Source organism: Trichosurus vulpecula, chromosome 5 (genome assembly GCF_011100635.1).
Source record: "Trichosurus vulpecula isolate mTriVul1 chromosome 5, mTriVul1.pri, whole genome shotgun sequence".
Taxonomy (NCBI): Eukaryota; Metazoa; Chordata; class Mammalia; order Diprotodontia; family Phalangeridae; genus Trichosurus; species Trichosurus vulpecula.
In genome coordinates, this window is record NC_050577.1 from 249,679,128 (window position 1) to 249,697,109 (window position 17,982).

The window sequence follows — 17,982 nt, forward strand, 5'->3', positions numbered from 1 at the left end:
TGCAAGCTCTAGAGGAAAGAAATAGAAATAGACTAAATCACTTAGAATAGAACGTAGACATCCTAACCCAATTTGTGGACTCTCTGAAAATTAGAATAAAGAAAACAATTCAATGACTTTATGAGAAAACAAGAAATATAAGGTACTCCAAAAACCTTAGAATAGTATTAAGCCTTAATAAGTTTGTCCTAGCATTTTTGGGATGCTGAATATTAGAACAAAATGAAAAAGATTGAAAAAATAAAAGAAAATATAAGATTCCTCATATCAAAAATAAATGAACTGGAAAAGAATTTGAGAATGAATTTAAAAATCATTGGACCCTCCCCCCCAAAAAACAACCCATTTTTTTTAAAAACCCTTGACACTATTTCAAGAAATTATAAATGAAAATGACATAGATTTATTAAAACCAGAGGCCAAAGTAAAGAGAGAAAGACTCCACCAATCATCTGAAAGAAACCCCAAAATGAAAAATGCCAGTAACATCACAGACAAAATTCAGATTTTCTAGGTCAAAGAAAAAAGTACCACAAGCATCTGAAATGAAAGATTTCAAGTACCACAGAACAATCATCAGGATCAAACAAAACTGGGCAACTTCTACTATAAATAAGAGGTCTTGGAATGTAATATTCCAAAAGATAAAATACATAGGCTTATCACCAAAAATACCTTACTGGAAGGCTGAATAGAATCCTCCAGGGAATAATATAGACCTTCAATAGAATATAGGACTTTCAAGCTTTTCTGATGAAAAGACCAGAGCTGAGTAGAAACTTTGAAATACAAACACAAGAGAAAATGAAAAAACTTAAAAGGGAAATTTGTTTGACCAATTGGAAAGGGCTATAAGATGCTAAAGTTCCTCAAGTGCTAGCCACTGGGCTACAAGCACAAATCATGAAATAATCCAAAAATAATAATAGCTAGCAAGTATCCAGCAAAACATAATGGTGGCTAGAATTCAACATCAGAAGCTCACAATTTTTTTATGGATATGTTAACCCATATCACAAATATAAACCTCAAAGTATCCTGGAGAACTCGACCAATGAACTATCCTCAAACCAAAATATTATCTGATTGAACAGAAATCGATTGAAATTGCCCAGGTGTACAATTGTCTGGACACAATGATGATCCATAAAAACTTAAGAACAGCATTTTCAGAGATGTTTCCTACCAAACACTCATAAGTTTACAATTGTATGAAATCGAAGGCTAAAGTGATCAGAATCACGCATCATCCTGTCTGCGAGTTATATCTAGGATGCTTTTAGTCAGTAGACAAAGGATGAGCTTAGATTCAAATTGAGTCAATGACAAAAGCAGCTATTTTATCTACCTGTGCAAGGGTCTTAGAATATTAAATGTAAAAAAGTCAATAGTAGCTCTCCTGCTACCCTCCATCTCATGCCCTGCTCCTGTGTGTTACATACTCTCTCTACCTCTCATCCCTGCCTGGACTCCCTTTACTCTGGTCCTCTGGGCTGCTGATGAGGGAGCATTCACCATCATTACCCTAACCCAGATCCATGACCCATAATCATACCATGCTGTGCTAGGACACGTTCCCCTCCCCCTTTCCACCCCTTGGTCTGGGGACAGCACTGAAAGACATACTACCATGGAGGGGGATGAAAATAAATACTGAGAGTTCAGGGGAAAACATGTCCCTTCCCTCCCCAGATAAAGAAACATTTGACGCCAAGGAAACATAGTAATGGGGTTGTGTCAATAAAAAAGACCCCTCAGGCTGTGGCGAGTAAGATTCTCCTAGTGGGATGGGGAACCTGCTACATGTGGCCCTCTAGGTCCTCAAGTACAGCCCTCTGACTGAATCCAAACTTCAAAGGCCACATGTGGCCTCCAGGCTACAGGTTCCCCTTCCCTGTCCTAGGGATTTCCAGTAGCTCAGGCTCAGAAAACTCCCACAATACTACTAGGCATATGTTGTGTTGTGTTTGTCCTTCATTCTCGAAGAGGACCATGACATCAGGAAAATTATATGACTTGAAGTTGACTTGGATTTGAGTGAAAGAGGGTTGTGCAAGGTCACCAGCCTCAATTTCTCCTCCAGAGCCATCTGGGTCCAGTGACCAGATATTTACCAGGATGACTGGAAATGGCCCAGGATGCATTGGGAGACCCTGACCCTTTTAAACTAAGGTCTTTTCAGGTGCTCACTGTGAGTACTAGGCAAATGACATTTGTCCTAGATCTCCCCTCACCAACCCTGTGAAATGCCTGACCATAACAATCCTCTCTCCCCCTTTTAGAATACAAGCTCCTTGGGGGCAGGGACTATCTTGCTTTTTTGTTTTTACTTCACCAGGGATGCCTGGTACAAAGTATGTGCTTACTAACTCTTTTTTCCCATGCATTCATTCATTCATTGCTCCAGGACCATTTCTATCTGAATGCCACTGAACATGAAAAGAAGAAAATGTTTTTTTCTAACAACTTAAATTCACACTTTAAAGTTTGAGGTGCTCTTTATGTACACTCTCTCATTGGATCTTCCCAACAACCCTGTGAGGCTGGTACTACAGGAATTATTATCTCCATTTTATAGATGAGGAAACTGAGGCTCAGAGATTAAGTGATTTGCCTATGGCTGCCCTATAAGTACAAGACGTGGGATTTGAAACCTGGTCTTCCCAAAATCCAACTCTTTATCCACCTTATTCATTACATCATGCTTCAACAAATGTTACAGGTATGGCTTTCCATGCCTAGCCAGATACTGCCCAGATATTTTGTTAACACTTTACTAAGAATAATCTATTTGAAGCTTTTCCAGAAGATGGAATATTACCTTTCCCCTAATTTCTCAGACATTCCCCAAACTCCCAAGCTTCCTGGAATCCCTATTTAAAACTCCAGATCAACGATAATTGTCAAACACTACTTTTTCTCTTCTGGAGGTAGCTAGCTGGCTCAGGAGGTAGGGACATGGCTCCATGGATAGAACATTGGGCCTGGAGTCAGGAAGACCTGAGTTCAAATCCAGCCTCAGACACTCACTAGCTCTGTGGCTTTGGGCAAGTCATTTAACCTCTGTTTGCCTCAATCCACTGAAGAAGAAAATGGCAAACCATTCCAGTGTCTTTGCCAAGTAAATCCCATATGAGGTCATGAAGAGTCAGACAAAATTGAACAACAACTATTTCTGTTAACATTTAGGTTTCATGTTAGAATACACAACCTGGAGGTAACTATTCCCAAGACGGAGAGAGAACTGAAAGGTCAATTGTAACACAAACAAAAAGGGATAACAAAGCCCTCCTGCCTTGGTTCCTCACTTTTCCTTCCTTCAGTCCTACCTTCACAAGGACTCCAACTTATAAGTCAACCCTCTGTGCCTTTCACAGTTGTGGCTTGGAAGAGAATCCTTAACCAGACAAGGGATAGAGATGACTATTCAATATACACACATATACATGTGGTCAATTCTGAGTATGTGAAACTAAAGCTTTGGGATGAATGAGATCAAAGGATGCTAGAATAAGGAGGTGGACAGTACAATTGTATTAAATACCTTGGGCAAATGTCCGATATCCATTACATTTAGGGAATTAACAAAAATATAGAAAGATGAGAGTCATCTCCCAACTGAAAAGCCAAAGCATATGTGCAATTGTCAAAAGAAGAAAGAGTTGGTAGGGTTGCAAATTACCAACAACCACAAGAAAAAAAAACCTCTCCAAATCACTAATAGGAGAAATGCAAATGAAGATGAGACTGAGGTTTTATCTCAGCTCTGGGATGCTATCTAATTGGCCAAGGTGACAAATGATGGAAACAGTCAACGCTGGGAATGAACATGGGAACACAGACACACTAATGCATTGTTGGCAGAGCTCCAAAGTGTTGGTCCATTCTGGAAAGATGGTTTGCAAGAACAGCGCATGAACTGTTCATATCCATTGATCCTGAGACAGATAACATCCAAGACAAAAAGAAATGTCCCACATGTGCTAAAATATTCATAGTAGCTCTTTTTGTAGTATTAAAGAAATAGAATTGAGTGTCAATTGTTTGGGGAATGGCTAGAGAAACTGTGGTATGCAAATGTAACAAAATATTATTGAGCTAACCGAAAAAAAAAACTACTGAGAATTCAGAGAAACATGGAAAGATTTGTATGAACTGATGCAGAGTGAAGGAAGCACAGCCAGGAAAACAATATATACAATAACAAGGGAAATGTAAATACCTTATTAATAGCTAGGACTTATATAGCACTTTGAGGTTTGCAAAATATTTACACGTTACCTTATGCAATTCTTACAACAACCTTGTAAGATAGGTGCTATGTTCTTCATTAATTGTTATAGATGAAGGCACTGAGGCACAGAGAATGACATAGCTCACGAATGTCTAAAGGCAAGATTACGACTTGGGTCTTCCTGACACCAAGACCATTACCCCACCAAGGCTATGTAATTATAACAATAAATTTTTGAGGAGTAAGGAAATGTGCATCGCTCCTTTTGTTGGAGAAGTGGGGGATTATGTGTGTGAAATGTTCAGTTACTGATTTAGTTGTTTTTGCTTAACTGTTTTTCCTTGTCATAAGGCAAAAGGTATTTGGGGAGGGGTATATCTATAGATGATCATCATCTGAAAGCAAAAAGCAACCACAAAGCTTTAAAAGCTTAAATTTAAAAAAATAGGTGCTCTATGGAGGGAGAGAAGAAAGGAATTAGCCACATGCAGAAGAAGAGAATAGCAAAAAGATTTTCCTGAACTGAATTACTCTTGTTCTGTATCCCTTCCCCAGGCTCCACTGCAGCCCACGTATGACTTTATTTCTTAGCAACAATGAGGGTTAGGGTAGACAGCCTTTTGCTGGGTCACTTTTAGCCCAGATCACCTGAATCTCTCAGAGAGCTGGGAAAATGCTCTCCCCCCTCCAATACAGGATGAAAAAGAAACCAAGGTTAATAGTTTAAAGGTTGGTGTGTAGTTAACACAAAGGTTTCTCCTGTTATTAACAATTTGAAACAATCTCCTTCCGGCATAGGGCTTAAAACAGTTTGGTTTACAGAGAGAAAATAATAGCCCCTTAAACTTGTCTTCAATTATTTGTCATAACATACAACTCCTTCTATTGTCATCAATGAAACGGGATGGGATGAACCCTGGGGAATTTCCAGTTTGGTTGATGGCATCCAAAGTTCAGGCTAGATTCTCATTGGTTTTCATTTCCTTTCTTTTGACTGAACTAACTCCTTGAGTTACTGTGGTCTCCTAGAGCCTCTCTTCCCCCCAGGGGCTGACATAGTTCATAGAAACACAAATTTAGAGCTGGAAGAGCCCTTTGACACCATTGCGAAAAATCTCCCAATTTTACAGATGAGAAACCAGAGGCTCAGAGAGAACTGGAGATTACAGAAAAATTCCTTTCACTGTTCCCTTCCCCTGCACATGTCCAAAGTCACACTGATGTCCTTTGACTCCAAATTCCAGAATTTGTTATTAGCAGGGAGCATCCTCTTACTGTTCCTGCCACAGGACACACCTTCTCCTGCCTTCATGCACTGGACCTCTCCTGCTCTTGAGATGCTCTCCCCTTTTACTTCTGGATTCCTTCAGTGCTCAGCCCAACTGCTACCTTCAGCAGCAAGACTTGGAAGGCCACTTCTGCAACTAGACACTTCCTTTCTAAAGTAGCTTTCCATCTATTTATTTACTCTTCCCTATTAGAATGTAAGCTCCTTGAGGACAGGAATTATTTTTGCTTTTTCTTTAATTTTCCCCCAGTGTTTAGCACTGATGTATATCTGATATATAAGAAGTATTTAATAAATACATCTGATTATTATATAATTATATAATTTATAAATTATTTAAATTTTATTATTATATAACTTATAAATTATTTAAATTTTATTATTATATAATTTATAAATTATAGAATTATATAACTACGTAAATTAAATAAATCTGATGTATAAAGAAGTGCTTAATAAATGCTCATTTGCTGAATGATAGGAAAGCAGCAATTTCTTCACCTGTGACAAGTTAAGGGACCAAGAGGCTAATTTAGCATGTGTTGGACAGAACACTGTCTTTTGACTTTCTTTGTAACCTCAGCATTTAGCACAGTGTCTGACTCATAGTAGGCACTTAAATATTTATTGATTATTGCTTATTGTTTGTTGACTGACTGACTGTAAGGGGGGGAGTGTAGTTCACCCTGGAACATCACATGGTCTCTGAGTTCCTAAAAAGAGAGGAAGCCTTCTTGAGAGAAGTCCTCTGTCACTAGTAATCACACTTCCAGAGAACCTGTGAAATTAGACATCTGTTGTGTTTAAAGTGATTGGAGTACTTTGTTTTGGTTTTTTAGGTATGTCCTAAAATATTTACTAGCTTTATTTTGAAGGCCAGAGCTATGCATTGAACTTTCCTAAAACAAAGTTAGAAATATTAATGCTGCCATCTGTATAATGTAAGCATGCACTCCACAGTCTATAAAGTACTTTCACATACATAATCTCATTTGCCACTCTGTGAGATAGTTACTGCAGTCAATATTATCCTCATTTTATAGATGCCTCCACGTAAGTTCTGATCAGATGACTCATAATCATAAGAAGAAAAATAGCTAGAATTTACTTAACTCCTCAAGGTTCGCAAAGCACTTTTATAAATATTATCTCATTTGAGCCTCATTACAACCCTGGGAGGTGGGTGCTATTCTTATCCCCACTTTTACAGATGAGGAAACTGAGGCAGACAGGGGTTAAGTGCCTAGCCCAATGCCACACAGCAAATCAATATCTCTAGTAGTATTTGGACTCACGTCTTCCTGATTCCAGCCCCAGCACTTTATCCACTGAGCCACCTAGGTCATAATGGAGTAGGAGTGATCCTAGGTTCTCAAAGACTACCAGTGAAGCACAAACTCTTGGAATTTCTATCCAGTTGGAAGGGCTTCCATTATGGTCCTAGTGACAGACTTTGGCTGATGTCCAAGAGCCATCCTAGCTCAACATTAAGAAGTTGGACCACAAGGAAATAAATTATTTTGCCATGGCAACCCATTAAATAGCTAAAAACATAAAATGGCCATGAGTCCCACATGGCCCTTTTTTCTTACCATAAATTCCACCTCCTACAGAAAGTCTTTTCTAATCTCTCTAGTTATTAGTATCCCTTCCTTCCTCAAAGTTTCATGAATTTCTAGAGTGTTAGTGGTGGAAAAGGAGAAAGAAAGTCATAAGAATTATAGTTTCTACAGGATATAAGTAATAACTTCAGTACACTTAATCTTTGTCTCATCTTGGATCAATCAATCAATCAATATTTATTATTAAGCACGTACTATGTGCCAGGCACTGTGCTAAGCACGGGAGGGGGAGGGCGCAAAGAGAGGCAAAAAGTCCCTACCCTCATGGAGCTCACGATCAAATGGGGGATATAACATGCAAACAAATACATGCAAACAAGCTTCATACAGGATAAATAGGAAATATTTAACTGAGGAAAGACTTTAGAATTAAGAGGGGATAGGGGCAGTTTCCTACAGAATAAGGGATTTAAGTTGGGATTTGAGGAAAGGCAGGGAAGCCAGAAGGCAGAGATGAGGAAGGGAGAGCATTGCAGGCATGGGAGACAGCCAGAGAGAATGCCCAGAGCCAAGAGATGGTGCGTCTTCTCTGTAGAATCTCCAGGAAGCCAGTGTCACCGGATGAAAGACTAGGTGGCACTTAGTAAGGTGTAAGACTGGAAAGACTGGATAGGAGGGGGCCAGGTTATGAAGCTAAGTGAAAGGAATCTTCTTGAAAAAGAACAATAAAGCTGGTGCTACCATACCCCAAAAAGTGACAAGAAACATCATTTCATTACGTTCTGGGTCCTATCATCTTCTAGTACTCACAATGAGTATAGAATCATGAATGACAACATTTCTGTGCTCCTTCATCCTCTGCAACAGAGAGCTAAACTTGGGGGAAGATGTGAGTTCAAATCCTGGCTCAGACACTTTCTAGCCATGTGACCCTGGGCAAGTCAAGTCACTTAATTGTTCCCCGCCTCAGTTTGTTTTCGAACTCAGTTTTACCATTTGTAAACCTTAAACACATCGTAAACACATTGTAAACCTCAGAGTGCTAAAAAAAAGTATCAGGTATCATTCTTCTTGTTATTTTGTCATAACATGCAACTGTGAAGAACTTAGCGACACTTAGAACATCATAAACCTTGATGGTTTTGATGCAAAATGGGCACAGGGAAAGGTAGAAAAAAAAGCAAGAAAAAATGGATTAGGATGAAAAAATAAATATGCTCAAGTTGTACAGAACATATTTAGAAGCCTTTCACCTATGTGCCATGAATATTTTCTTCAATCAGAAGAATCAGAAGGCATTTGATGCCGGGAACGGCAAACAATATTCTCCCCACCCCTGAACCCCAATGAAGCCTTATTCGTCTGGTTCTTCAAAGCTGATGCTCAATATCAAAGGGTCTTCTTTCCAATGACCCAACTAATTTTACTTATAGAGGCCCTTTTGTTTTTTTAGTAAAAGTGAAATAACCATCCTGAAACATACTCTGCATTCTTCTACAGACTCATAAACAGCATCTGCACCCACAGGGAGAGTAATGATTTGTGCTGGTCAGGTTATCAAAATGCTGATTTCACCTCATTTAGTTTATGGCCAGTATTACTGCTGAGTAAAGTAGGCTCATAAAAACGCTTTTGGAGCCAGGAAATTGTTTGTACTTATTTATAAGCTTGTTTTACATTTACTTTTTATTTTAATAAGTTTTTGCTCTCTGGAATTCTGTTCCAATTTCTCCCACTTTTAATTGGTCTCTAAAACCTCAAACACATTTAATTAAAAGAGGTGGTTGCATGATTTCCCACCTTTTAGGATTTAAGACATCCAGAGAGGTGGGAGGAGTCCAGGCGAGGGAGAAGGGAAGTCCTTTTCTTTAAGCCCCAAGCAATGCCCATTGAAGTGGGGATGGAAGGTTGGAAAGGGAATGACCCCAAACATGGCCACAGCTCAGGATACCCTTGAGCATACTGATCCAGAAGCCTATTGGGATGGCTGACCTTATCCTGGGAGCCCTTGGTCCCCAACCCTATATGCCTCAAATTATTTCTGGGTGTTTCTCTGAAAGCAAGCCTGGAGGCAAAAGGAGCTTTTTTAAGATGACAAAGGGAGAATCTCTGTGGGTTACCAAAAATCCAGGAGGCAGGGTGGTTGAGCTATAAATGCAAAAAGATAGCAGTTGCTGTCATACACCATGATGAAGGTACCCTCCTCCCTCCTACTCCAAGACTGCCTTCTTTTGTTGTTGTTCTCTGTGTGCGTGCGTGTATTTAAACCTGGAACTATCATTTCATTTGTGTTGGGTATTCTGGTTCTACTAAGGAAGATCAGCCACTGTTCTGCAATTTATACTCTTTAAAAATTGCCAAAGACACTTAAAGGTTAAATGATTTGCCCAAGGTCACACCTCCAGTAGGTACCGGAAGTAGATTCTGAACCCAGGTCTTCAGACCCAAAGGCTGGCTTCCTAACCACTCCACTCCACTGCCTCTGAGGCTGCCTCTAGGATATATGTTAAATAAAAGATACCCAAGCCTCTAGGCCAGGGCTCACTAAATAGACTCCATATATTTTGTATACAACTTGTAAAGCGGAGTGTATTAAGAGAAGGGTGAGCAGAGAGTCAACTGAGACTTTGTGGCAGAGAAGGAGAAGTCCAGGTACCTGGATGCCTTTCCCTATGTCACTCTATTTGAGTTCCCCCATATTGTACATTTCCTAGTATGGCAGTCAACAAGCACTTATTAATCTCTTACTGTATGCCGTGCACTGTGCTACAGTGGGGATACAGAGAAAGGGAAAAAAAAAACCTCATGGTCCTTGCCCTCCAACAGCTAGGCAGGTTGGTGATGAGTGGGCACAGTACTGGGCCTAGAGGGAGGAAGACCAGAGTTCAAATCCAGCCTCAGATACTTAGTAGCTACATGACCCTGGGCAAGTCACTTAATCTCTATCTACCTCTGTTTCTTTACCTGAAAAATGGGGATAATAACAGCATCTACCTCCCAGGGTTGTTATGAAGACCAAATAATATAATAATTGTAAAGTGCTTAGTACAGCGCCTGGATCATAGCAGGTACTCTATAAATGTTGGATATTATAAGGAACTCAACCTGTTATGAGAGAGACATCATACAAACAGCTCTGTTCATACAAGATTTATAGAGAATACACTTAGATATATAAAGAATATATAAAGATAGATATAAATATATATATATATATATAAAGAATAAATGGGAGGTAATTTCAGGAGGAAGGGAAGAGGGGAGAGAGAGAAGACCAGGAAGGGCCTGTTTTGTGATTTAAATTGAATCTTGAAAAAAAAACCCAGGGGGATAGCCTCCTGCATTGGGCTATGCTATAAGCCAATGGAGTTCTTAACCACTGAATACAGAGCAGGACTGGGTAGGGATGATGCTAGGCCAGGGTGGAGAAGGTGCTGTGGCATAAGGTCATTGTCAGCTGTATCCTTGACAATATCTTCTGAGCCCTTCCATATTCTCTCAGGAGTGCCTCCATCAGTGGTCACAGGACCCTGACATTCTGCAGATTCTAGAACCACTTTGCATGGGGGAACAGTCACTTCAGTAACAAAGCTGTACCTACCACAAAGTCAAAGCATTCCTCAAGGGAAAGGTAACTGCTAGCTTTTGGCTCTGTCCCATTAGGACACAACTACTATCCTAATTAATTGTATATTTCTAGATATTGTACAGTGGAAATGAAAGAAAAGATTTATAAGTGCTCAGAACTAGCGTCATGGTCATGTTAGCAGAGAGAAGGGATTGGATGTGAGAGATAGCAAGGTGATAGAATTGACAACCTTGGTGACTGCTGGGAAAAGGGACCAAAGAGTCTTAAAAGGAATAATTATAAACTAGAAAAATGTTCTGTTATCTGCGAGCCAATTGACCACTGCTCAATTGGGACTGGCCGTATAGGGTGTGACTTCAGGGATGCTTCTAGGCAAGACCCATCTTTCCCCAAACTCTCTCCCCATCTACTCTTCCTGCCACTGATGCTTCAAATTCCCTCATTAAGGATTCATTCTTGCACTGATCCCTTTGAAGGATTTCTTTTTTCTAAAGTAAATACTCTACAGAAGGCTACGACATTGAACTAATTCCCGCCCACACATTTTTTACTTCTCTCTCTTTCTGACATAAGGAACCCTAAAACAGCCACAGATCTGAGAGGTGGGGTTGATAGAAAGCAATGAAAAAGGGGAGGAAAGGAGATGAAAAGTGGGGTGAAGGACCCAAAGAAAAACTTCACCTACTTCACAATTTTGCCTGAGAGGCACCTCCTCTGACTACTACCACTACTATGAGTACTACTACTACTATGACTACTACTACTACTACCACTACTATGAGTACTACTACTACTCTACTAGTACTACTACTCTTCTGCTACTACTATTCCTCTACTCCTCCTCCTTCTCTACTATTACTACTCTTCTACTACTATTATTCCTCTATCACTACCACTACTCCACTACTACTACTTTTCTTTTTCTTCTACTCTTCCTCCTCTTCTACTACTACTACTACTATTATTAACTAGTATTTAGAAAAAACTTCAAGGTTTTTGAAAAGCAACCTATGAGGTAGATGCTAATATTATCTCCATTTTACAGATGAGAAGACTGAGGCTGGAGATGTTAAGTCATTAATCACTAAGTTTTCAAAATCAGGTCTTCCCAGTTGCAAGTCTAGCCTTCCATCACTGAGCCTAGCTGCCAATGTAGGGTCCTTTCTAAAGGCTTGAGATGTCAGGGGCACCAGCCTGGCTCTTGAATCATCTACCACCCAATCTATAGTTGGTGAGAATAAAACTGAAGTGCAAAACCTTAGTCTTTTCTCTCTGAATGCCCCTTACCTGCAGATTGCCTTTGATGGATGTCTACGTTCTCCTCCTTAATCTTCTTTCCCATAGAACTTCTTAGGACTCTTTTGGCCTCACTCAGAGGACAACAGTAAGTACTGTAACAAGGCAATATCTCACAGTAAGTGACTTCGAGACTCAGGAAGAAGGGTTTGGGAGTTGCTAGAGATGTATTTGATGCTGCAAGAGACAGGGTAGGGGATGGGGGAAAGAAAGACACCAAGATTAACTGGAAAGGCTTCTTCGAGTTGTCCACAACGAAGGCCAAAGTGATCGAGAACTGCAGCAGAGGACAATACCTGTTGGAGTCGTATATGGAGGGAGGACTGATGTCAGGGAGCTCGTTACACCGCTGAAAAAGAACACAGTGGTTAATGGACAAAGGTAATGAGTCAACTACTCCCCCAAGAGAAACAAGAATGGAATTGCTTACCCAGAAATAATATTTTGGTTCCGGTCTTGATGTCGTAAACTAAGTACATAAAGAAAGACTATCGTCAAGGCACTGGGGGAAAAAGAGGGAAAAGAAGAATTATTTAGCAATTTGACATAAGGCCATCATACATATGCAATTTGCTAAGGCTCGATCATATAAAAGGTCACAGTCAGGAGATTGTTTCTTTCTGAACATTCACGGGAGAGCTGGATGCTGCTGCCTCTAACAAAAAAGCCTGTTAAATTTTCTGACCAGAGCTATAACTAGGATGGGGCACCTGGAAGTTTGCCTCAAGGTGCCAGAATGTCTAAAATTCTGCTATTGCTTTCCATCCTTCAGCAGCCATTGAAATCAATGTAATATCTATTTAACAAGAATGATTAGTTCATAGTATTAGAGGTTTAGAGTTGGAAGGGACAGTCAAATCCCCTCATTTTGCAAATGAGAAAATCGAGGCCCTGAGATGGTTAGGTGAGAAAGAAAACTGAGATTTGAACTCTAAATCCAGCACATTCACCACTATACAATGTTAACTTTCATAATGAAAGTTTGCCTCCCTCAAATGACTTTGTATGTGCTGTGCACACATTTTTGTATATCTGTGTATATATAGGGCAGCTAGGTGGCACAGTGGATAGAGTACCAGGCCTCAAATAAGGAAGACTCATCTTAGTGAGTTCAAATCTGGCCTCAGACACTTAAGAGTTGTATGACCCTGGGCAAGTCACTGAACCTGTCTGCCTCAGTTTCCTTATCTGTAAACTGAGCTGGAGAGGGAAATGACAAACCCCTCCAGTATCTTTGCCAAGAAAACTCCAAATGGGGATCACAGAGAGCAGACATAAATGAAACAACTGAGCAACATCTGTGTACATATTCCTCTCCCCCAGCAGAACATAAACTTCTTGAGGGAAGGGACTATTTTTTTGTTTCTATATCCCTAGCAGCTCACATGATTCCTGCCACCTAGAAGGAGCTTAATAATCAATCATTCTTTAATTGAATCTGGGTTTTCTCTCCAGTGGTGGAGATCACCACCTATTCATGCATGCCTTCTTCTTCTGGCCAAGTCGTGTGTATTTCCTCCTGTCTTTTAATGCCCTGTGGGCACCAACTCGAGTTACCTATTTGTTATTCTCCACCTTGCTACATGCCGACGCTCTTCCTTTTCCTGAAGGATGTGTCTCAGTGGTACTACGTTCGTGCACAAGTCATCTTTGGCCACAGTGAACAATGCAAGTGATTGCCATTAACAACGGTCGAAAATACAAAAGGCAGCATGTTATTGTTTTGCAGCTAACCAATCCCTTTTCTCCTATACCTCACAGCTCTTCTGTACAATCAGCTAAACCAAATCAGGCAGCACGGAACTAAAAGAATGAAACTAATGGAAAATATATCCTTAGCTACTGTACAAGATGTGCCTACTGAGTTCTAAGGATGACTTTTTAAAAATATGCCTATGTAAGCCTTATCTGTCTAGGTGGTGTGGGGGCTAAAGCTCTGAGCCTGGACTAGGAAAGATCTGAGTTCAAATCCAGTCTCAGATATGTACTGTGTGACCCTGGGCAAGTCACTTAATCTCAGTTTCCTGTAAAATTGGGATGATGATGATAATAATAACTTCCCAGGGTGGTTGTGACAATCAAAAGAGATAATAAATACAAAATGCTTAGCACATAGTAACTGCTACATAAATGTTGTTGTTCAGTAGGGTCTGACTTGTCATGACTTCATGGAACATACTGTACATCAAGTTTTCTTGTCAAAGACACTGGAATGGTTTGCTATTTCCTTCTCCAGGGCATTAAGGCAAAGAGAGGTCAAATAACTTGTCCAGGGTCACACAGCTAGTAAGTGTCTATGGGCAAATTTGATCTCAGATCTTCCTGACTCTAGGCCCGGCACTCTGCCCACTAAGTTGCCCCATGTAAACATTAGTTACAATTAAATATTGAAGATTTGCAAAGTATTTATGTGTCTATACAATTTTTGGAAATTGCCTACAAGTTCAATATTGATGCACACACAATTAAGAATACTCAATACCTTGCATAGTGCTGGCCATACGATAGGCATTCATGTATTTATTCATTGATAAACTATGTGTATTTGAGAAGGCCTGCAACAGCACATTTAAGGACTGAAGCACTGTTCTTTTTTCTTCAATATATGCTTCAAAAGGGTTCTTCTACCCACTCTCAAAAACAATCCAGGGAATGTGGAAAATCAGACTCTTGCTCAAGTGGTTTCTGTATGAGAGGAGAAGGGGAGGAGTAGAAAAAGAATAATAAGGAATGTCAAGGGAGTTTTCTTACCAGAGTACCATCACAGCAATCAGAGTAATAACCAAGATCTGGAAAATCCATGCCTGTTTATTCCCTGGAAAATAAAGCTACAAAAAAAAATTTTTAAGAAGGAAGAAAATCCTTAGCATCAAGAACTCATAGAAAAATGTGGCAATTGCAGTTTAGAGATATTATCTTCCCCATTCAAATGTAAGCTCCTTGAGGGCAGGGTCTGCTTTTGCTTTTTATATTAGTCTGCTTGGTGCTTAGCATGGTGTCAGCCATATTGGCAGCCACTTATTGTTTGTTGATTGGCTGATTGACATGAAGTGGAAATATTTGATTCCAAGTCATGATCCATTAGATTGCAAGCTTCTTGAGGGCAAGGACTGTCTTTTGCTTTTTTTTAATCTTTGGCACTTTATATTGTGCCTAGAACATAGTAGGTGCTTAATAAATGCTTGTTGATTGATTAGTTGGTTGATTGATTGGCTGTCGATTAATTGTTACTATTTTATGTATGTTACTCCCGTTTTATAAGAGAGGAGGGTGGATGATTTGCCCCTGGCCATTTAGCTAGTAAGTGTCAGAGGTAGGATCTGAACATGCAAATCCATCATAATCACTGTGCCATCCTTCAGATGTGGGAGTCATCTCTATAGAAGCCATGGGAGTGGATGAGATTTCCAACTCAGAGAAACTTAAATGAGATATGAAAACGACCAAGAATTGAGCTTTGGCGGATCTGCTCATAGGTGGGTGGTGAAAGGTGGTAGATGAATCAGGGAAGGAGACTGACGAGGGATCAGAAAGGGAGGAAGAAAACCAAGGAAGAGTCAAATTCCAACAACCAAGAAACAAGACTATGGAGAAGAGAATGATCAACAGTATTAAATGCAAATAGGTTGAGAAGGAAAAGGAAACAGAAAAGGTCACTGGAATTGGCAATCAAGGGGTGATGAGTGACTTGGAAGAGAGAGGAGTTGCAGCAAAACTGTAGGTAATCAGAAACAAGATTTCATCAAGATAAAAAGTGGATGGGGGGAGGAAGTGGAGGCAGCAAGCACAGACCATTCTTTCCAGATGTTTAGCAATGGAATGGAGACATGAAGGTAATAATTTCAGAAGGTGGCAGAGTTAAGTCTTTCCTATTATTTCTCATAGTCCGAAAGATGAGCATATTTGTAGTCAGAGGGGAAGGAATCAGAAGAGAGGAAGAGACTCAATATTCAATGAGAGGAGGAGGAAGTAGGGAAAGGGATTGGATGGATGAGAGATGGAACAAGGCTCAGTAGAGGATGAGAAGAAATGGGGTCATATAATCAAGGAAAGAAGTGGAGGAGTTAGTCTTGGCAAGGAGGAAGGCTATCCCATTCGTTAAAACTAGGTGAAAGAATGAGTTAAGACATGGATGGATTTGGAATTGTAGAGGAAGGAAAACAATGGATGGTCTCAATTTTCTCATTAAAGTAAAAGACAAAATCATTTGCTGAGAGATAGAAGAGTGGTGTAGGCTCAGAAAATTTTGGACTCAAGCCCCACCAACTCACAGAATCTTCCTAGACTCCACAAGGCCAGTGAGTGATCTCTTTTCTAAATTCCCATTATCTGGGATCACTCATGGGGCATTCATTTCAACATTCACTGCTTAACAGGTTAAAATAGAGAACTCTTGAAAACAAAATATCTGCTAGATTCAATAAAAAGATTCCCTAGTGGTAGGATTTCAGGCACAACAGGATTCAGTGGGAGAAAGACTTAGGTACTTGGAATTCTGATACATCAAAAAATGTCTACTTATTCCATTTACATGAAGGCCCAGTTTTTTTTCCCCATCCATAATTCTGAATCAGTGGAGAATCCAGGAGATTGGATGGATGGAGGAGTTTCTGCCCTTTATAAACAAACAAACTGTCATCTGCATATCAGGCCCCATGTTAGGAGCTAGATACAACCACAAAAATGAAATGGCTCCTGTCTTAAGTTGCTTACATCGTATGGGAGAAGACAGCATGTTTAAGCATTTATTAAATACGAGGTAATTTTTTGAGGAGGAGGCACTATCAGCGGGGTAATTGGGAAAGAAGTCATATAGAAATTGGCATATGAGTTGAGCTTTGAAGGAAATTATTAATTCTAAGAGGCAAAGAGGAGGGAGTACATTCCAGGAATGAAGGACAGAAGCCTATACAATGGGATTAAGATGAGGGATTGAATGCCACACAAGAGAAACAGCAGAAAGGCTGGTTTGGCTGGTCTGGAGTGCTTGAAGAGAAGAATGACCTGTTTGTCTCCTCTGGAAGGCATGGGATTTATTATCCTCTTAGTATTGGGGTAGCAAGGGTGGATGGAGAGAGAAATGGAAGAAAATTAAATAAAGGTTCAATTTCTCTGTCTAGTTTCTTGACTTAAGGGAATACCCATCAATTCAAAGACAGTCAAAAAAGCAAGAAAAGACGAACACGATTGTCTTCAGAAATGTATGAGGATCCTCAGGGCTATGTGTCAATGAAGCTTAATTAAGTCAGCCATAAGAAGAGCTGGTAGCCATATTTGAATCCCAATGGGTAAAAGTTGGCAGACCTTTGATCTCCCACATCCTTGTTTGTGTCCTTGCTACTGGTACTAACAGCAAAGGTTAGGCTCTAGCTGGTACCAGAACCTGAGGATAAGAAATCAGTAGTCTGCCACAGGGATGAATGAGTGGTGCCTTCCAAGGGCACCAAGGTGACTTAATTCCACAGGTTATCTCTCTCTCACACAAGAAAATCTTCTGATAAAAACTGACTCTCTTCTTTGAAGACGTCATCCACACCCATGGAGTCAACTAGCCACTCTTAACAGATGTCTTCCAAGTCTCAATTTCCAGCCCCAACCTATTAAGGGCAGTCTTGTTAGAGAAAATAACCCTAGATTTGCAATGAGAAGACCAAGTTTGACTGCCTTTTTTGATCTCTGTGGGACCTCGGGCAAAGTCATTTAAACTTTCTGTCCTTCAAATTCCACATCTATCAAAATGAAGATTTGAACCATAATAAGAAACTGTATTTCTTATTGGGACTATCGTAGAGGGGCTTTGTTCCAGGTATTTTTTGCCTCTGAGGCGTCCTCCAACTCTGGGATTACATGATCCAGAGATTCCTAAATTCCAGGCTCATATTTCCCTGACACCTTAGAAACATGCCCAAACCAAACTCATCGCCTTTCATCCTAAATCATTTCCTCACCCCCACCTCCATTATTTTTGTAGGATCATAAAATTGGAGACAGAAGGGAGATCGGAGACAGATCG

At 40.1% G+C, this 17,982-nt stretch overlaps 1 protein-coding gene across 1 annotated transcript in view; it reads right to left on the reverse strand.

The window, feature by feature from the left end:
- Positions 1–17,982, reverse strand: part of MYRFL (myelin regulatory factor like) — a 183,062-nt gene that overhangs the window by 32,927 nt on the left and 132,153 nt on the right. Inside the window, exons 17-20 of the mRNA XM_036760731.1 lie at positions 14,721–14,784; positions 12,400–12,471; positions 12,266–12,318; positions 11,961–12,146 (exon numbers count right to left, since the gene is read on the reverse strand). Coding sequence (XP_036616626.1) covers positions 11,961–12,146; positions 12,266–12,318; positions 12,400–12,471; positions 14,721–14,784 — 375 coding nt within the window. The remainder of the gene's footprint in view (positions 1–11,960; positions 12,147–12,265; positions 12,319–12,399; positions 12,472–14,720; positions 14,785–17,982) is intronic.